Raw genomic sequence first — 21,587 nt, 5'->3', positions numbered from 1 at the left:
CCACCCCCGCGATCGTTTACACGGAGAGTGAAGCAAGTTCCAAAGGGGCAAGCGCAGTGCACAGGGGTCATCCAGCGGCGGCGGAAGACCCCGCTGGGAGTCCTCGTCTCAACGCTTTGCTACTCAGGGTCCTGGCCTGGGCACAGCGATCGCTGGTATCCTGGGCTCCACCAGGGCGCCCCTGCCCCGCCCCACCCGGGGTCCGCGCGCGAGTGCGCGGCTCGGCCAGGGCGCCCCCGGGGGACCCGCCCGGGAGGAGCGCGGCGGCGGCGCCCGCGGCCGGTGGCGAAAGTGCGACTGCGGAAGCGCGGCCAGGGAGGCCGCGCGAAGGAGGAAGTCGGGGGAGGCGCGGGAGCCTGGGGCCTGCGGGGCCGGGCGGACGCCATGGGCCGGCTGCACTGCACACAGGACCCCGTGCCCGAGGCCGTGGGCGGCGACATGCAGCAGCTGAACCAGCTGGGCGCCCAGGTGGGCCGGACGGCAGCGGCGCGGGGTCGACGCGGTCCCCGGGGAGGGCTGGCGGGTTGGGCCGCGGCAGGCCGCGGTGCGGGGTGATCCTGCTTGGGGGAGCGGAGGGGTTCGGAGCGGGGGGGTTCGGAGCGGGGCGGGGGGAAGTTAAGGGTCTCGGGCCAGTTTTGAGGGCCGGTCGATTAAGGGAGGCCTGAGGCCAAGCTGAAAGGTCCCAGGGAAACCTCGGCGGCCCAGAAATAGTACCAGGAGACTTCCGGGGGTCCTGGGGACGAGGAGAGTTTGCAGGATCCCGGAAGAGGGGCTGAGGGGAGTCTTGATGTGACCGAAAGGAGTTTAAAGTAATGCACTAAGGGCTTTGGGAGGCCGATGGAGTTTGGGAGAGCCGTGGAATTTGGTGGGTCAGGTGAGGAACTGAGATGTTTAGTAGGAAGACCGGGGTAGGGGGATCTTGGGGGAGACTGAGGAGGGTCTTACCATCTCAAGGGGGCAGAAGCTGCCTGGAGTGGGGCATGTCATCTGGGGATGGGATGTGGGTGTAGGTAATGGCCAAGCCAGAGTGGCTTTGTGGGCAGGCTGGTGATGACATCCTCTCCTCATCTCCACCCCCACCCCCCAGTTAAGGGAGATACTGGTAGTCCATGGCAACCCTCTCCAGTATTCTTGCCTGGAGAATCCCCATGGACAAAGGAGCCTGGCGGGGGCTACCGTCCATGGACTCAGCGAGTCTGACCCGGCTAAGCACAGCACAGCACTTCTGGTCCCTAAGGAAAGACCCATGTACCCTATACAGTGGAGGGCAAGTCCTTGATGGTAGTGGAGCTGTCAAAGGCTTTTTCTTACTCTTCAGGCTGCAGGTGCCAGCCAGTCAACCCTGAAGGCTTCCTGCCCCTGTGTTGTTTGGGATGTCCCTTTCCTACCACCAAGGCAGCCAAGTTAAGCAAGTTAAAATGACAGGTCTCAGGATCTCTGCAAAGATGCATCTATTCCCCCCAACTGCGTTGTAACTTCCCAGGAGGTGGGGCCACTCTCTGTCATCTCAGCATCCTCACAACTTGGTATTTTCTCATGAAGGAACACTAACTGTGATGGCAGTCATGTTCTATGGCCATGGTGTCCAAGAGAAATAAACTACAAGCCACAGGTCTACTTTTACATTTTCTAGTAGCCACATTTAAAAACTAAAAGAGGAAATGAATTTAATGTGCTTTCTTTAATCCACTATATCAAAGTATTATCATTTTCAATGTGTAACCCACATAAAAAAATAGTGATGAGATGTTTCACTTTTTTTTGGTACTAAGGTTTTTGATTCTAGTGTGTATTTTAAAGCACATCTCAAATTGGATTAGTTTTTTTTTTTTTTTTTTGGATTATCCTTTTTCAGGGGCTCAATATGGTTAGTGACCATTGTACTGTATAGCACAGTTTTAAGTGCTTTTATGTGTATTAAGTCACTGAGTTCTTGCAACTACCCTAGGAGTCAGGTACTATTACCATTCCCATTTTACAGATAAGAAAAAATGGTTTAGGGAAATAATTTGACCAGTTTAAGGGCACGCAGCCCTTATCGAAGCCCTTTGGGCAGTTTTTCCCCTTTTCTTGGATGGTCAGACTTCTCTGAGTAGCCAGTCTATTAGCTGGCTTTCATTAGCCGCTAGTCTGGCTATTTCTGTTAGCTATTACTTATTAGCTATTAGCTATTTCTATTAGCTAGTACTTTCATTAGCCTTTTACTTGAGACTTAGGCCTCAAGGTCATTGTGTTAATGTCGGCATCACTATTTATTGCTTATTTGATAGATATTTATCTGAATGCCTACTATGCACCAAATAGCCACTAAACCCAGTAAAGTTTACAGTGTCTTGATGAATGAGGCCTGTTGTGCTGGGAAAGTTGTGATCTGCTGTGGCAGGTCAGAAAATGGAGACATGGTACATTACTAAGTGAATCTGCATGTTTTCTATGATGCTGTGATCAGTTCTAGGTAACATGGAGCCTTGAGAGTAGGTGGGATTAAAATAATCATTTTTAGCATGGTTATCAGAGGAAATTAAGAAAAAATATAAAGAAGGAAACAAATGGTTGACAGTCTCTCACCTAGCAGCACACAAGTTTAGAAAATTCAGAGAGTACTGAAAGATACAAAGTTAAAATAAAAATGCCTATTTCTCTTGTCTCCAGAAATCATCATTTTAATAGTTTCTCATATATCTTTAAAGAAAAAAATCTGCATCTGCCATCACATTTATGGGTATCCTTTAAAAACTTTTTTTTTTTTTTACAGTAAAGGCATTTTGTGATATTCCTTGAAATGGATATAGCATAATTTAACCAGTCCCCTGCTAATAGACACTTCAGTTGCTTCCAGTTTTTTATTTTTGTTTGTTGCTGTCAACAAACTGCCTTGTTTATGTCTGAGTTTACTTTTTGGGACATCTCTGAAGGGTATGCTTCATGCAGTGAAATTACTAGGTCAAAGGGTTTGATCGTTTGACAAATTAGACATGGATTGCCAAATTGTAATCCAGAAAGTTTGCCCCAGTTTATCTTCTCGACAGTGTGCAATCACGTCTGTTACTTTCCAACCCTGGTGCCATCAGACTATTAGTTTTGAAGATCTGACAAATGAAAAATCGTATCTCCTTTTTCTGCTGATTTGCACTTCTCATCTGGAATAATCTTGGGCTTCTTTTCATATGTTTAACTGTTGAGAATTCTTTAAGATTTTGATTTCATGGCTAGTCCGGAGCAGGTAAGCATTCCAGGGAGAGAGAGTTATGCAGGTACAAAGGCAAAGAATGGGGAAGGTGTTTAGGGAAGATTTGTTCAACAGATACTTAACTCTGCACTTACAATAATTAAGGTACTATGACCCTAAGAAGCCAGAGGAGAAACCTTCTCTGTTAAGACAGGTTTGTACTCCTTATCAAGATTGAAAATTTTAAGTGCCCCCAGGTGAGGTTCCAAGAGGGAGCCTCAGAAGTTAAGAATCTGGGTAGGTCCCTTTCTTGTTGGGAGAGTCCTGGTATCTGGGCAGGGCTTTGAAGGATAAGGAGGGTTTGGAAAAGTGGAGATAGGGGTGGGGGTTGATAACAGCCTACAGACCAGAGTAGCTTGAGGCTGCTCATGGGAGGAAAGGCAGGGATGAGTTCGCACAAGGAGCTCCATCCTGAGTGTTAGGCTGAGGCCTGGAAATGAAAGAGCAGCTGGAGGCCCTCTCAGTCACCCCATTTTTTTTAAAGGCCCTAGTGGTATAGGAAACATGGTTGGCCAAAAATGTGACAGTTCCACAGATCTGTAGCCAAAAAAAAAAAAAAAAAATTAAAGGAATAGAGGAAAACTCAGTTTGAGGACCCATTCTCAAACTCGTCTTGACTATTTTTGTTTTTACTCTCAACATTTGTGCAAGACTGATACCCAATATCATAAATATCATAGAAAGAAAAACCCTGGACCAGCAAGACCAGAGTGTTTCTATGGAACATCCATGGAGTTTTGAGGAGGCAGAGACTTCTAAGATACCATTAGCTGGTGGGAGTGTAAATCCATGCAACTTCTCTACAAGGCAATTTGGCAATATTTTCTCAGAATTTAAAATGCACGTATCTTAGAGAATAAACTAGTGGTTTCCAGTGGGGAGAGGGGAATGGGGAGGGAGATAGGGACAGAAGGTTAAGAGACACAAACTATTATGTAAAAAATAAATAAGCAATCGTTAGGATGGGCTTCCCTGTTGGCTCAGTGGTAAAGAATCCACCTGCTAATCCAGGATGTACGGGTTCAATCCCGGGGTCGGGAGAATCCCCCGGAGAAGAAAACAGCAAACCAGTTCAGTGTTCTTGCCTGGGAATTCCCATGAACAGAGCAGCCTGGCAGGCTACAGTCCATGGGATTGCAAAATAGTCAGACATGATTTAGCAACTAAACAACAACAATAATTATAAGGATATAATACAGGGAATATAGCCAACATTTTATAATAACTATAAATGGATATGACCTTTAAAATTTAGCAATTACTGTATTGTATACTTGAAACTGATACAATATTTTATGTCAGCTATACCTCAATTTTTAAAATGTATATAAGACTTCCCAGCAGTCCAGTGGTTAAGACTGTGCTTCCACTGCAGTGGGCACAGGTTTGATCCCTGACGGGGGAACTAAGATTTCACCTGCCATATGGCATGGCATGGCCAAAAAAACAATTTTTTTAAAGCGTATCTTTTCACCTAGAATACATTTTAAGAATACATCTTATAGACATACACATACATATTTCACAAAGATGTGGGAGGATATTCATTGCAGCATCGTTTACATAAGATCGGCACATACACATACTAATGTTCATTTCTAGGGAGCTAAATTATGCTGTCTTAATGCCGTGCGGTTGTTAAAAGAACTGAGTAGATTTATATCTGCTGATATGATTGATCTCTAAAGTGTAATTGAGTGGGGAAAAAGGTGAGGTGCAGGGAGTGGGTTCAGTATGATCCCATTTATATTTACAAGAAACTAAAGAAAAATGAAATGATGGGAAGGCCACAGGGCTGTTAGCATATTTACCTGGGGGTAGCGGGATTGAGGTGAGAGGGGGCAGGGAGAGAGTGAGACATTTTATTTTATATATTCTTTTATGTTAGCTGGGTGGGTCTTTTTTAAAACCTCGCATGTATATTACTTTTACATTTTCAAAGACTAGTTTTATATCTTAAAATAGAATACATTTTAGAATAAAATAATACAGAGCCTTGCCAGGGGTTTGTGTAAAGTTTATATGTCATGGGAAAAGGGGCGAATGCATTTGACAGTCATACGTACAGTTTTGGAGGCTTTGAGCCACAATATCTGCCTGTTGTCTTTTTTGTTTAAATGTTAAAGGTGGATCTAATGGCATAGTGACTTTAATTGTGGCTGTGGTAACTGCTACACATACATACATACATACTAGAGGCTTGTTGAACCTCTCGTCTGACACTGTACTGGAGGCTTTGTATGAGCCAGTTAGTACTGTTCTGGAAGCTCTGTATTATTACCTCTGTCTTTCTGATGGCAACTGAGACACGGTGAGGCTAAGTGACTTGCCCGGGGTCACCCGGATGATCAGAAGAACAGTGATTCACATCTGGGCCTTTTAAACTCGTGTCGTGGTTTCCTTCACTGTGCCACACACACCGTGTCGATCAGGAGAGAACATGGGAAAGGGATGGTAAATGTCTCAGTCTACGTGAGCTGCTGTGACAAAACACCACATACTGGGTGGCTTGGACAACAGAAATTTATTCCTCAAAGTTCTAGAGGCTGCAAGTCCAAGATCAGGGTGCCCACAGATTCATTTCCTAGTGAGAGCGCTCTTCCTGGCTTGCCTTCTTCACGCTGTGTCTTCATAGCGTATTCCTCACAGAAAGAGCTCTGGGGTGACTTCCTCAGAACTTCCTGGTGTTTACAAGGGCACCAGCCCTACCAGATTAGGGCCCCACCATTATGACCTCTTTTAACCTTGTCACCTCTTCACAGGTGTTTCCTCCAAATACAGTAGTATTGGGGTTCAGACTTAAACCTATGAATTTTGGGGCACACAGATATTCAGTTCTTAGTAATATAGTGCTGATAAAGAGGTTCACATGCACAAAAGAATAAGTGACTGGCAACCCACTCCAGTATTCTTGCCTGGAGAGTTCCATGGACAAAGGAGCCTGGCGGGCTACAGTCCATGGAATCGCAGAGTCAGACATGACTATCACTCATTAAGATAATGTACAATAACGTGTTAAAATTTGCTGTTCTGTCACATACTCAACAAGATGTTTATTGTGGGGGAGAGAAACCCAGAAAACATGGATAGACAAAACAAGAAAATAAAAATCACTTAAAATCACACAGAAGCAACTGCTTTCAAAAGCAAGGCACCTCCAACTAATAAAAAAAAAAAAAGAAAGCAAGGCAGAGGGGCTTCCCTCTTCCCTGGTCGTCCCAGTAGTTAAGACACCATACTCCCAGTGCAGGGGGCTCACGTTCAATCCATGGTCGGAGAACTAAGATCCCACATGCAGGACGCCCCTCAAAAAAAAAGTAAGGTGGAGAAAAAGTTCGTGTAGTATGTTACCATTTATGAGAGTGAAAATGGGAAAAATTATATATTTGGATTGATTTATGTTTGAATAATATGTGGAAGTATAAGCAAAAAGAGTGAGTGTGTATATGCTTAGTCGCTCAGACATGTCTGACTCTTTGCGACCCTGTGGACTGGAGCTTGACAGGCTTCTCTGTCCACAGAATTTCCCAAGCAAGAATATTGGAGTGGGTTGCCATATCCTCCTCCAGAGAATCTTCTTGACCCAGGGATCGAACCCACGTCTCTTATGTCTTCTGCATTGGATGGTGGATTCTTTAGCACTTGAGCCAGCTGGGCCTTACCAAACAAAAAGAGAAGAAAAAAAAAAAAAACTATTTCAGTGATTTTCCCTTTCAGATCTTGTTTTGGGGGAGGTGTTAGAAGGTATTTGACCCCTTGAGATTTATGTGTGAACATGTGTGTGCACACTCAGTCTCTCAATATGTATCTTGAAAGCATCCCAACAAAATATATGAGTTTTTCAGATAATCAAGTGGTATGGTTAGATGGACACTGGTGGTGGGTATTGTGAATATTTGTAACTTTTTTTTTTCCTAACTGAAATATAGTTGACATAGAATATGTTAGTGTCAGGTGAACTACATACTGACTTGACATTTGCATACATTATGAAATGATCACCATGGTAAGTCTAGTAACCATCTGTTACTATGCTAACTTTTTACAATGTTATTGACCATATTCCTTATGCTGTATATTACATCCCTATGGCTAATGTCCAGACCTCTTAATCCCCTTAGCCTGTTTCATACCCCACCCCTCTCCCCTCTATGAGTCTATTTTTGTTTTATTCAGTTTTTCAGATTCTATGTATGAGATCATATGGCATTTGTCTTTCTCTGGCTTACTTCACTTAGCATAATACCCTCTAGATCCGTCCATGTTGCTGCCAATGGCAAGATTTCATTCTTTTCATGGCTGAATAATATTCCATTGTATGTATGGAGCATATCTTTATCCATTTATCTGTTGATAGACACCTAGGTTGCTTCAGTATCTCAGCTATTGTGCCTAGTGCTGCAGTGAACATTAATGTGCTTATATCTTTTCAAATTACAAATGTTTGTAACTCTAAGATAATAAAAACTGGTGTCAACATCGATGTTCTCTTCACTTCTCTCTTTTTTTAAAAGATGAATTGTTTTATTTGGTGTTGCTGAGTCTTTGCTGCCAAGCAGGCTTTTCTCGAGTTGTGGTGAACAGTGGCTACTTTCTCTAGTTGCAGTTTGCAGGCTTCTCATTATGGTGGCTTGTTCTCGAGAGGACTTCATTAGTTGCAGCACGTAGGCTGAGTAGTTGTGGCTCCTGGACTCTAGAGCACAGGCTCGGTAGTTGCGCATGGGCTTGGTTGCTCCGCAACAGGTGGGATCTTCCCAGTTCAAGGATCAAACCTGTGTCTCCTGCATTTGCAGGCAGACTCTTTTCCGCTGAGCCACCATGGAAGCTCCCTCTTCTCTCTTAAGGGGCTGTAGTTGGATGGGACAGGGGAGCACTGATCAGGAGTAGAATTTTCTGATGTCCTGTGTTCTCTTCACAGCAATTCTCAGCCCTGACTGAAGTGCTCTTCCACTTTCTAACTGAGCCGAAAGAGGTAAAGTATCTTGTGATAAGGAGAGTTCCCAAGTGTGGGTCTGCGTCCTGAGGTCTTGAAGTGAAGGCCTGGTTTGTGCTGTCCCCCGCCTGCAGGTGGAAAGATTTCTGGCTCAGCTGTCTGAATTTGCCACCACCAACCAGATCAGTCTTGGCCCCCTGAGAAGCATCGTGAAGAGCCTCCTCCTGGTTCCAAATGGTGAGTAGCCCCTCCTAGCAGCTGAGGCCAGAGACACTGTTTGAACATTCCCTCAATCCACCGAGTTGGCAAGCATGCTCTGGGCACTGAGCCAGAGCGTTTGGTAGGGAACCAGACATGGGCGGGACTGCAGTCTAGGCAGGGAAGCCAGGTAAACAGACAGCTGTGGGAGAGCATAATTGCAGTCTGCATCCCCACTTCGGCCCCCAGACTTATCTTTCCTCTACATGGTAGGTGCAAGATTGAGAGTTAAGGGTTTATAAACTTTTATAGCAATTTGACAGAGTTTCTCTCTTTTTATAATATTTATTTATTTTTATTTATTTATTTGGCTGCCTTGGGTCCGAGTTGCAGCATTCAGGAGCTTCATTTTGGCACACACTCACTAGCTGTGGTGCACGGGCTTAGTTGCTATGTGGCACCTGTGATCTTAGTTCCCTGACAGAGGATGGAACCCTCGTTCCCTGCATTGCACGGCAGATTCTTAACCACTGAACCATCAGGGGCAGTCCCTTGACAAAGTTTCTTGAATCTACTAATTTTAAAAAATGGGGCTTGCAATTTTTTTTAATGTGGTAGAATATATGTAACATATAATTGACCATTGTAACCATTTGGAGCTTTTTTTTTTCCCCCAGAGTGTAAACATTAATCAGTACATGTTTTATGGCCAGTTTTGGATACATAGAGTTTTTTCTAGCAGGGTAGCATGCCTGCTAAACAAAAGTGAAGTTAAATGCAGCTCAACAAAAACCTGAACTAATGAGAGTCTCACAATCTTTTAATGATTTATTAGGGTAATCATGGCATAGAAATTTATCTGAATTAAAAATTTCTTTTTGATCCAGTTATTGGATGAGTCTTTAGCTCAGTTATCCTCACCCTTATCCTTGCTAAGACTTTAGTACATATTTTGTAAGAACAAGAACATTTTCTTTCATAACTGCAGTGCAGTTATCAAAAGTAGGAAGTTTACACTGATTTAACGCTTCTATCTAATCTGTGATGTGTATTCACATTTCACTAAGAGTTATTTTGGGCTTGTATTTTGTAAGCGTTTTTTCATTTCATATTTCTAGAAATTAATTTTCATTATATTGTACAAAAATATCAGTCCATGGTAGATTGAAAATTTTAAAAATAGGTTTTTTGATGCAGATAGTTTGAGAAGCGGGGTTTGCTTTAGAGCAATCAGGGAAAGATTCTAGCCAGAAGGGAGGTGATCACAAAGGTTGAACTGCAGGGTTATCTGTCGTGGCACTGTTTATCACAGAAAAATTAGAAGCAATCCAGTTACCCAGCTGTTGAAAATTGGTGTGATGTGCTGTGGTCCAGTTTTGCAGAGGAGTATGGTGGTGGTGCTTGTAGTAAAGAACCTGCCAGTCCGTGCAGGAGACGTAAGAGATACAGGTTTAATCCCTGGGTCGGCAAGATCCTCTGAAGGAGGACATGGCAGCCCACTCCAGTATTCTTGCCTGGAGAATCCCATGAACAGAGGAGCCTGGTGGGCTACAGTCCAGAGGGTCACAAAGAGTTGGACATGACTGAAGCAACGTAGCACACACGCATGGTAGTGATCAAGAATTCAGTCTGAGTTGGTAGGAACTGGGTGTGAATCCCAGTCTGACCCTTGATAAGTAGTGTGGCTTTGGTACCCAGTCTCTTTCATTCCCTAGCAATAACCCTCCCCCAGCAGTTGTTCCACTCCATCTAAGCTTGTTTTTGGTGTGTGCATGGGGTTGTTTTGAAGATTAATTAAGAAAATATAAATAAAATGCTGAATAAATATTAATAAATAAATGTCCACCGACTCAACGGACCTGAGTTTGAGCAAGCTTCTGGAGTTGGTGATGGACAAGGAAGCCTGGCGTGTTGCAGTCCATGGGGTCGCAGAGTCAGACATGACTAAGCAACTGAACTGAACTGAAATAAAATGCTTAGCACAGTTCCTCAGCAAAAGGTTCTTATTTTTCATGTTATATATTAATATTAATTTTTTTAACATGTTGTTGAGAAAAATGTAATGATATGGAAAACCTTTCACAATATTCTGTTTAGTTCTGTCTGCCACAGTCCTATTTTTGTGTAAAAAAAAGAAAAGTTAACTGTGGCTCTGTCTGGGTGATAAGACTGCAGGTTATTTTACTTGTTTATTTTTAGCTAAGTATTGTCTTAAAAGTTGCTAGAATTAATTTGGCAATTTAATTAAAAGTTAATTTTATTTAAAGAGAGGTGACGTTTGAGCCCAGGCTTAAAGAATGAATAAATGTTGACCTGGCTGAGAGAAGGTAAAACAGCATCCCCAGTTTGCATATTTTAACAATTAGTAATAAGCTGATCTTCCCAAGATCTTAGCCTAATGGTGCATTAAAAGTTGGGAACTTGATTTGTTTGTACCTTCTGGTATATTCTTCGTGCAGATCCTTTTCTTTGCCCTGTCTTGTGCTCCTGAGGATTCAGGGTGTGAATTAGAAGATCCCTGAGGTTTCCAGCTGTGGAATTTTATGATCCTCTGTTTGTGAGATTCTTGCCTTCTTTGCACTCATGGGCAGTTAAAAGCATCAGAACCACAAGGCTGGATGGGAATTGCAGTCTTTGGTGGCCCAGATGGTAAAGAATCCGCCTGTAATGTTGGAGACCTGGGTTGGATCCCTGGGTTGGGAAAATCCCCTGGAGAAGGGGAGAAGGGAGGCTACCCCCTCCAGTATTCTGGCCTGGAGAATTCCATGGACAGAGGAGCCTGGTGGGCTTCAGTCCGTGGGGTCACAAAAGAGTCAGACACAACTGAGTGACTTTCACGTAACACCAAGAATTAATTTTCATTGCAAACTTAAAACTGCAGAGCTCTGGACAGTCAAAAGGGAAATTTCCTTTTTACTCTCGTCCGACTCTTGTCTCTAGAAATAATCACAGTATAATTTTGGCGTGTATCCTTTTCTATTTTTATGTATACTGACAGACAGAGCCGTATATATTCATGTCGTTTTGTTTTTTATCAGTGGCGATAAACCACAGAATTACTGTGCGGCTTGCATTTTTCTATACCTAGTACATCGTGGAGATTTCCCCACATCAACTTCATTCTTCTGGTGACTGCAGTGGACCTTGAACTGAATTAATCTTCTTTTACTTAAACCATTTCCTGTTGCTGGACATTTTAGTTCTGACCCTTCACTCTTAGAAAGTGTACAGTACCGCAGTGAACATCCTTAGGGAATCTATGTATTTAGCATATGTGAGCATTTCTGTAGAACAGGTGTCCAGGTTATAGAACCAGGAGTTTTTATCCTCTGTATTCTCATTGTCCAGCCTAGACCTGTGGGAATGAGGAAACCTGTGAGCTGTTGTGGGCGCTGACTTTTCAGAAGACCTCTGTCCGTTGTCCCTGCCTCCATTCTTTCCGGTCTTCATCATCTCTGCTCCCTGCCCCTATTCATTTCTGCCAGACTGCCTTAATTCTGCTCAGTCCTGTGCTCCAGCCCCAGTACTACCTCTGCAGAAAGTCTTCCCAAACCATCTCAATCCATGCTGACCTCCCCTTCCGCTCCACTACTGAGATAGATTCTTTTATCTGCAGCCCTTTTTGAAGCTTAATCATTTAGTCTTCTGTTGATCATGCTGTTTTGTATGTATCTATCTCATGGCCCTAACAGATAGTTCCTTGAAGTCATGGGCGGGTCTGTACTACTTTCCTAAGCCACAGTTAAAAGTAAAATGATGACATAGAACAAGAGCTTTTGATTCATGCTGGGTGACTTGAGCTGAACTTGGGAAACCCTGTGACCCTCCCAGGGGATGTTGGGTATATCTTCAAGCAGGATTGATGAGCACTGTTTATAGCAGACCGTTTTCTGTAGGTCCAGAGAACACTGAGGTGTGCTGAGTTCCAGGGACAGGCTTTGCAAGCTCACTTGGATTTGAGTCTTGGACATATCACTTTAGGTAGCTATTTGGCCTTGGACAAATCAGCCTCTTGGGACCTTGGTTTCTATTTGAAAAACGGAGTAGTAAGGGCAGTTTATGGTGATGGCTTTAGGAATAAATGAGTTAGTATCCATAAAGCACCTATACCATGACTACTGAACTTTGCATTGTTTATTTATTTATTTTTGGCTGTGCTGGGTCTTCATTGCTGTATAAGCTTCCTCGAGCTGGGGTGAGCAGGGGCTACCCTCTAGTTGCGGCATATGGGTTTCTCATCGTCGTGGCTTCTGTGGTTGTGGAGCACAGGCTCTAGGCACACAGGCTTCAGTAGTTTCAGCACACAGGCTCAGTAGTTGTGGCTCACGGACTTAGTTGCTCCACAGCATGTGGGAACTTCCCGGACCAGGGATGAAACTAGTGTCTCGTGCACTGACAGGCAAATTCTTTACCACTGAGCCACCAGGAAAGCCCTACATTGTTTATTGATAGATCAGTTAGTTTCTCTTCTGTGCCTCGATGTCAAATCACCAGATAAAACATCCCTTCCCTTGATGGAGAGGATCTGAATTCTCTTGACTGTTTAATTCAGTTCAGTTCAGTTTGGTTCATTCAGGCAGTCATGTCCAACTCTTTGCAACCCCATGGACTACAGCACACCAGATTTCCTTGTCCATCACCAACTTCTGGAGCTTGCTCAAACTCATGTCCTTCCAATTGGTGATATCATGCCCCAAAGCTTTTCAAGCTTTTCAGGTTCTAGAGTTGAAATCTCAGGTTTGCTGAACTCCTCAGTAGCTCTCAACAATTTCTGTTTGTTTTAGTCTTTTTTTTTTTTTTTTTGGTTCTCATGCAATCTGACTTTCCCCTTCCTACAGACTTCAAGAAAGCTGCATTTCTTCCAGAGCATCTGCTAATCATCTGAGGTAGCTTGTAAGTCTCTTGGCCTCTTCCTCATCCCTTGGCCTGATGAGGGATTATCTTTTCAGCCCCAAAGGCTGCCATCCCAGAACAAATTCCCGGCGCTTCATGCCTTGTTATGGCAGCAGCCTCTCCACTTCTGTCTCCTATCCAGATTCTAGTTTGCCCTGGAATACAGAACAGCTTGGACCCTGCTGCTCCTCTCAACTGTTTATTTTGCCTAATGGACTCTGCAGTCCTTAACTTGGCCTTCAAGGCCTTCCCCTGTCTAGTCTGAAAGTTCCCTCTTTGCCTTCTCCTTGCTGCATCCTGGTGTGGCTTGTGCAGTAAGACCTTGCCGAGGTGTGGCTTATTGGAGTTCAAGGGACCCCAAAGACCTTCCAGATCAGTCTTCCCCAAATCGGTGTTTTCATTCAGAAAAGACTTCAGTGGCCAGGCAGGGTCATAAAGTTCTGTCCCTGCACCTCCCAGCCTTGGAATCTTGGAGATTCACACACATATTAACATATCTCAGTCTCTGAAAAGCCCAGCAGTAAACTCTTCAACCTGCTTAACCAGTATCTGCAAAACAGTTAACCCTGGAACTCATCTTTTTGGGGGCAGGAGTGAGTGGACAAGGGGAGGGTTAAGTAAAAGCTTTGTAAAGTGCTGATCTAGTCTGATCTTTGTCTTGGAGATAAAGAACCAGAGCCCTAGAGAGGGGAAGTGACTTGCTTTAGATCTTGTAGAAGAAAAGCTGTTGCTGCACCCTCCTTGATTAGCTCAAAGCTTGTGGGTTTTGGGGTTGTTTTTTTTCCTAATGTTTTTCTTTTACTCTTTAGTATGTAATTCTTAAAAGCACCTGAGGGCTTCCCTGGTGACTCGGTGGTAAAGAATCCACCTGACAATGCAGGAGACATGGGTTCGATTTCTGGTCTGGGAAGATCCCACATGCAGCGGAGCAGCTAAGCCTGTGCCCATAACTATTGAGCCTGGGCTTCAGAGCCTGGTTACTGCAGCTACTGAGCCCACGTGCCTTAGAGCCCATGCTCTGCAACAAGAGAAGCCACCACAATGAGAAGCCCATGCACTGCAACTAGAAAGAGTATCCCCTGCTTGCTGCAACTAGAGAAAAGCCTTTGCAGCAACAAAGACCCAGCACAACTAAAATAAATAAATAAATAAAAATAAGTCCAAGAAGAATTGTTCTCTTAAAAAAAAACACCTGATTTCTGTCTTTATCAACTCATATCCAGATTGCTTCACTTGTGCCCTGCCTACTCAACTCATTACTCTCCAAACTGGATTATTTTTAAACAAATCTCAGACATCATATCGTTTCATTCAATTCCTAGTTATGTATCTCTAAAACGTAAAGGACTTTCTCTTCCTTATCAAACCACTATGCAATGATCATATCTAAAATTAAAATACAAAGTCAAACTTCCCCATTGTCTCATCCATTTTGTTTGTAAGTGTTCTCATTAAGATCCAGATAAGGCCCCCACCTTGCATTTGGTTCCTACAGGACCCTTGTATGCTTGCTTCACGGCTCTGAGACCTTGAGCCAAGTCATGTAACCACTCTGAGAATCAGTTTGTTCAGGAATAAAATGGAGCTAATATTAGTAGCTCATACATTGTTTCAAGAGTGGAGAAAGATGGTGATCCAGTGGTTAAACTTGTCACTTTCAGGGCAGGGGTCCCGTTCAGTCTGTGGTCAGGGAACTAAGATCCCACAAGCCATGCAACGCAGCCAAAAAAATAATAATAATAATTTTTAAAGAATTTCTTTTAAAAAAAACAGAGAAGGATAATAAATGTAAAGTGCTTGCTTCAATAGTAAGTGGTAGTAGCTACACTGCTGTTAGTACTGATTATCATTATCATTGTGAGTTGTCACCTAGAAAAGATTATAGATAACTTTGCTGTAGGGCCATAATTTAAGCTGGTTTCTACTTTAATATCTGGCCCTGTGGGTGCCCAGTAACTGGTTCTTATTTATTCATTTATTTATTTGGCCGCGCCAGGTCTTAGTTTCGTCATGCGAAGGGATTCTCTTGTGGCGTGCAAGCTTACTTGCTCCTCAGCATGTGGAATCTTCCCAGACCAGGGATCAAACCCATGTCCCCTGGATTGCAGGAGGATTTTTAACCACTGGACCACTAGGGAAGTCTCCATGGGTTGGTGGTTTTTGTTTTTGTGTTTTAAAGAAAAAGTGATAACTCCCTTTCCCCACTCCCAAAGGAATCTATCTGGCTGGGCCAAAAAAGGAACAATCAGCATTGAACAATAGTCACAAATGGTATTTAATCAAATGCTGGACTAAGTTCCCTGGGGGTTCCCAACCTTACCCTGCTCTATTTTCTATGTGGCACTTCTCAGTAATACTCTACATGGAATAATACTCTATACAAAATCCACTGCAATGCAGGAGGCCTGGGCTTGATCCCTCGGTTGGGAAGAATCCCTGGAGAAGGGCATGGCAGCCCACTCCAGTATTCTTGCCTGGAGAATCCCATGGACAGAGGAGCCCAGTGGGCTGTAATCCAGGGGATTGGGAAGAGTCTGACATGACTGAGCGACTAACACTTTCACTGTATGACTTACCTACTTGTTACATCATTGTTACAATGTATTATATGTGTTATATTGTTATATCCTGAGAGATTGGTGAGCCTCAGGAGGATAGAGTTCAGTTTTTCATGCATTCCAACATCCAGCTCAGTGCTGGCACACGGCAGTCTCAGGACATCTGTATACAGTGACTGTGACCTGTATTTGCACGTGAACCTTGTAGGGGTGGATTCAGCTGGTGAGCCTTCAGGGTCAGTAATCACTGAAGGAATGGGACTCACGTGCTCTCCCATCTGATTCACCAAGACTTGGTTCTGTTCCTTGAACTTCCCTTACTACTCTGAATAAGCTTATGTAGGTTTTGGCTAGAAGAATAGTGTTTGCTAACTTTCCAGCCATTTCCTGAAACCCTCTGCTTTGTCACCCACACTATTAGATGGCAGTGGGGGTTTGCCTAAGGCAACTGTTTCAGTGAAAAGTGGAGCTCAAGGACTTATAAACCATCCCAGATGGTTATCTGTATTTAAAGGACATTCTCAGATTTACCCTAGTGACATGTTCTAGTGACTATAGCCCTGGAGTTCAGATTTTTCGGACTGACATGGGGTCAAGGCTGCAGCCCTGTCTTGTGCTTACAGGACAGGGAAATCACCAAAGGAAAAAGCTGAAAAAGAAGCCAAGGGCTTGAGGCCTAACATGATGCAAATATGTGTATTTCTTTTTTTTTAAGATCATGTGTTTTTTTTTTTTTAACATTTATTCGTCTATTTGGCTGCCCTGGGTTGTAAGTTGCAGCATGCAAACTCTTGGTTAAGACATTGGATCTAGTTTCCTGACCAAGGTTTGAATCCGGGGTCGTTGCATTGGGAGTGTGAGTCTTAGCCACTGGACCACCCAGGAAATCCCTCTATGTATGTTTCTAGAGTATATCTCCTGCCTGTCTCAGGTAGGGAGGTGCCATCCGGACAGAGAACTTGCTTTGGTCCCTGAAGCTCAATAGCCTCAGGTGTCAGTCCACTGGCTGGTTGTGGCCTTGTCTTACTCCCCGACAGCATCTCAGAATGACCTGGAGTGGAAAGAGCCTGAATTTGGGGGTCAGCTGCCCCATAAGCTACTTTCTCTGCTACTTGCCTGCTGCGTGGCTCTGGGCAATATATTTAACCTTTCTTCTTGGGGCAGGGGGGCAGGGCTTTTTTTTTTTTATTGTAGAGAAGCACAGGAAAGAAAACAAAAATGACTCACAGTTTTACTGCCTTCCTATTAAATAAGAAATGACATGCAGCTAGGATGTTTTTAAATGACACCAAGGAAAAAAAGTCCCACTCAGTCCCTTTCCTCAAAGGTATCCTCTGTTTTGTGGATATTTTCACCAAAAATGTACCTTACAGCTCTCAATTTAGCCATAAGATAAGCATATAATTAAAGTTATAAGTAAGAATAGATAATATACCCTTCTTTGTTTATGCAGAAGGGACCACACTAAGCAGACTGTTCTTAGCTTTTCTTTTCTTTTAATTATATTTTGCAAATAGGCAGGTCAGGAGCTACCTTGTATAGCATTCCGTTGTACGGATTCTTTCATTCAACATGTGTTTAATGAGTTGAGGGCCAACCAATGAACAGTGCCTGGCACCTTTTTTTAGTAACTGGGGACGCAGCAGTGGGCAAAACGGACCAAGTCCTTGTTCTCAACAAACTGACTTTTGTGAGAAAATTGACAATAAATATGTAGCATGAAGTTGGGTAGTTATAGATGCCATGCAGAAAAGGATACTTGAAAATTGGTCAGGGACCCTTTCAGAGGAGGTGCGATGATTCAAGCAGATTCCTGAGGAAAGTGAGTAGTGAGCATGTGCAGATTTGAGGAAGCATGTTTCTTGCAGGAGGAACTGCAAGGGTGAATGCATAGAGGTAGGAACCTGCCTAGTAAATAATGGGAAAAACTGAGTAAGCGAGGGAGAGAGCAGAGGGTTCTACAGAAGGACAGGTCCACAGGGCATCGTGAGAACTTCGGGTTTTACAATGAGTGGAACAGGAGCCATTTGAGGGTTTTGAGCAGAGGGGAGACACAGTCTGACTTAAGTTTTAACAAAAGGACCTTGGCGCCCAGGCTACTTGTGTGGATACACCAAAATCAGTGTACTCTTCCTGAGTTTTCGTCTTTCCTGCCCACACTGCTAAAGAGCTTCCCTCGCAGATCTCAGTGTATTGGGGCCGGGGTGGGGGGTGGGGGGCAGAGCTATAGGTGAGCTCTTAGCAGTGCAGTTGTCATCTCTGGATTTGCCAAATCCTCTCCCTGCAAAGCTTAACCTTTCTCATCTTTAATTTCCTGGTAAGTTAAAAGTTACAATGGTATTCTCCACCTTGGAGTATTTGGGGATCATCAGACAGAATGTTGGATTTGAACTGGGTATAAACTAAGGAGCGGCATGCCAAGAGTTGATTGGAGCAACTGGATGTAACAGCCTTCTTGGAGAGCTTTTATGGCCAAGGTTTCCTGGGGTCTCGCCTTCTTTTTATTTCCCTGTGGCTTCCTTGCTCAGTCTGATTTTGGAGATAAAAGGTTTCCTCCCTTTGTTGACACCGTTGATTTTGCAGGGGACAACAGCCTTTAGGATTGTTTTTTCTGGAGTGGGATGGGGGTAGGGGCTCGGGTTTAGGGTGTTACTTCAGGGCCCTCCCTGGCCCGTGATAGACAACTTCTTATTCTTTGATTAGTCATCTTCTGGAGGACTAAGAAGTGGAAAATTTTAAAGCTGTTGCCAGATCGTGACTGGAGGCTGTAGCCTGCAGGTTAAAGGTTGAGAAGCCCAGATTGCTGGGAGCACTTTATTTTCAGAAATGGGAGCCTACGAGCAGAACAAAGGCGGTGGGTGCAGGGCAGGAGTAGGAGGGTGGGGTTTCCCAGGGCTCCTGAGGGGAGGGGCTTGACAGCCCCTCTGAAAGTGACTTGGCAGCTATAGAGGCTGAACTGCTTTGTCCATCTGGGTTTGCTTCCTGAGGGCCGACCTTCTGGGGCAGGCTGTCCCATATGAAGACAAGAATGCTCTGTAATCCGCCCTAACCGGTGCTGTGACCACTGGGCCTGCGTGGCTCCTGAGCGCTTGGAACAGCTGGTGTGGCTGAGCAACAGAACACTCCATTTCCTTTCGTTTTAATTCGTTAACAGTTAAAGAGGGGAATTCCCTAGCGATCCAGTGGTTAGGACTTGGCACTTTTACTAACAAGGGCCTGGGTTCCATCCCTGGTCAGGGAACTAAAATCCCACAAGCCATGTGGCAAGGCCAAAAAAGAAAACGTGAAAGAGCCACGTGCATTTGGTGGTTACAGATGTCACAGTGCCAGCTTCAGGCTGTTACTCCTGTGCCCACCTGACCTTGAACTCCCCCACTTGGCTCCAGGAGTCTCTGGCCTTATTTCCTCAGATGAGTCACCACCTCCCCAAGTCCAGACAGTCTTTGGTTTTGTCTGTAACTTCATCTATACTTTCTGGAGGGGCCAATGCTTGTATGGTACCTAAAGTGAAGTGGAAGTTGCTGAGTCATGTCTGACTCTTTGCGACTGTAGCATGCCAGGCTCCTCTGTCCATGGAATTCTCCAGGCAAGAATACTGGAGTGGGTTGCCATGCCCTTCTCCAGGGATCTTCCCAACCCAGGGATTGAACCCAGATCTCCCACATTGCAGGCAGATTCTTTGCCATTTTGAGCTACTCAGGAATCTGCCAAAAACACACCCTAAAACATGCTGCCTTGTTCCCCTCCGTCTCCTTCCTGCCTGGCTGGACCAAGATCACGCCGGAGTGAGCTGAGTCTGTGTGTTCCCTTTGTCATCCCTGTCATTTAAGTTGTGTCCATTAAATACTTCCTGCCAGCGGACTGATTGATTTGCCCTCTCTTACTGATTTTTGTCATCTCCCAGGTGCCTTGAAGAAGGGTCTCACAGCCGAGCAGGTCCGGGCCGACTTCATGACTCTGGGTAGGTGACCACCCCAGATTGCTCAGGTGACAGGCCATGCAGCCCTTCCCTGTGGTCATGTCTCCCTTCTGTTCTCTTCCAGGTCTCAGTGAGGAGAAAGCCATCTACTTCTCTGAAAAGGTATCAGGATCCCCCTTAATCAAAGTGAATTAAGATTGTTTGCTTTTATTTCCTGAAAACATACAAATGGAAAACACCAACCAAGGAAAAACCATCCATCATCATATGTCATTTCCCAGCTTCAAGTTTTTCACTTGGTTTCATGCAGAGGACATACATGCATGAAAAACTATTCTGTGCATCTAATATTTTCCCTCTGATTTGACTAAATATAAATATCATACAGTTTTTGTTCCAACCTGGATTAAATCTCGGAATAAAAGAAGATTCCTGCTGCCCTTCTCGACCTGGATCTGTGCACACAGGCCAAGCCCATGCCTCTACACTCTGCCCACTGTCTGTGTAAAGACTAAACACGCTGCGTTGGGGGCAGAATGAAGAGGGGTTTTTTTTTCCAATGTGATGACTTTGGCTGTCTGCTTTTGTTCCAGTGGAAGCAGAATGCCCCCACCCTCGCTCGATGGGCCATAGGTCAGACTCTGATGATTAACCAGCTTGTAGATATGGAATGGAAATTTGGAGGTAACCAGCTAGAGCCAGTCCTGGGTCATTGGGTGATGCAGGGTTGGGTGGCAGAGGCTCTCAGAGGACTTCACTGGGGAAGTGGGATCCTTGGTCCCCTAAGATTGTTGGGTCCAGCAGCTGCTTCCCTGTGTCACTGTCCACATTCAGCAGCTCTTTCTACCCACGGCTGTCTGTGAGTTCACTTCCTGAAAAGCACATTCTGCTGTCTTCATCCCGGGGACATGTCCCCCCCCTTCATGTGGGGACATGTCTCCTACTTTACAGCTTGCAAGATTGGGCTCTTCAGAGTTGGTCCTCAACCAGCCACTTACTATTTTTCTCTTTTGTGTCACAGTGACGTCTGGGAGCAGCGAACTGGAAAAAGTAGGAAGTATTTTTTTACAAGTAAGTCTTTTTCTGATCTCTGAAAATTGGGAGATTTTTGACTTGGTTATAAAGTATTAAATCTACATTCTACAATATTCTAATGCAATTACTCACTCAGTCGTGTCCAACTCTTTTTGACCCCATGGGCTGTAGCCCGCCAGGCTCCTTTATCCTTGGGATTTCCCAGGCAAGAATACTGGAGTGGGTGCCATTCCCTTCTCCAGGGGATCTTCCCCACCTGGGGATTGAACCTGGGTCTCCTGCATTGCAGGCAGATGCTTTACCATCTAACCCAACAAACCTACCTTGGGTTTCTTTAATATCCAATTAAACGGATGTTCCACTGAAGTGCCTTGTGTATTTCAGAGCAATGTGGTCAGCCAAAGATGTGATTACTGACACGCTTTCTTTCAGATGAATAGGATCTGGATATTGTTCTTGAAAGTTTTGATTGCTCCTGTCATCATGGGAATTGTTAGAAGTTTTGGTGTTGAACAATCTAGACTGCTCTCGAGTAACTCTCAAGACACTGGATGCTTTGATGTTTCCGTGAAAGTTCATTTCTTTGCCCAGTTGTCATCATTTTAATTTAAATATTTTATTTCTTTTTTTCCTTTTTTGGCTCAGTTAAAGTTGGTGATTAAGAAAGGAAGTCAAACTGAAAATGTATACATAGGTGAGTCCAAATTCCCATTTGAGTCTTTCCACTTTTTCCGTTTTCTTCAGTCATTAGGCTCCTGAGTGTGTTAGTTGCTCAGTCGTGCCCGACTCATTGCAGCCCACCAGGCTCCTGTGTCCATGAGA

The 21,587-nt window shown here is 44.3% G+C and overlaps 1 protein-coding gene across 10 annotated transcripts in view; it reads left to right on the top strand.

The window, feature by feature from the left end:
* COMMD7 (COMM domain containing 7) overlaps positions 1-21,587 on the top strand; it is a 79,699-nt gene continuing 58,112 nt past the window's right edge. For 2 of the 10 annotated variants that reach the window (XM_070472529.1, XM_070472528.1), the window contains exons 1-8: positions 11-468; positions 8,148-8,201; positions 8,297-8,399; positions 19,716-19,772; positions 19,855-19,892; positions 20,324-20,414; positions 20,752-20,801; positions 21,411-21,459. In XM_070472529.1, coding sequence (XP_070328630.1) covers positions 385-468; positions 8,148-8,201; positions 8,297-8,399; positions 19,716-19,772; positions 19,855-19,892; positions 20,324-20,414; positions 20,752-20,801; positions 21,411-21,459 — 526 coding nt within the window. In that variant the 5' untranslated portion in view covers positions 11-384. Of the gene's footprint in view, positions 469-8,147; positions 8,202-8,296; positions 8,400-19,715; positions 19,773-19,854; positions 19,893-20,323; positions 20,415-20,751; positions 20,802-21,410; positions 21,460-21,587 lie in introns of all 10 variants that reach the window. The other 8 variants (XM_070472521.1, XM_070472522.1, XM_070472523.1 and 5 more) reach the window with 8 other exon arrangements.

The sequence above is a fragment of the Odocoileus virginianus genome, chromosome 9 (genome assembly GCF_023699985.2).
Source record: "Odocoileus virginianus isolate 20LAN1187 ecotype Illinois chromosome 9, Ovbor_1.2, whole genome shotgun sequence".
Lineage (NCBI taxonomy): Eukaryota > Metazoa > Chordata > Mammalia > Artiodactyla > Cervidae > Odocoileus > Odocoileus virginianus.
Note: the sequence above shows the minus strand (reverse complement) of the source record. Positions and strands in the feature narration are given on the sequence as shown.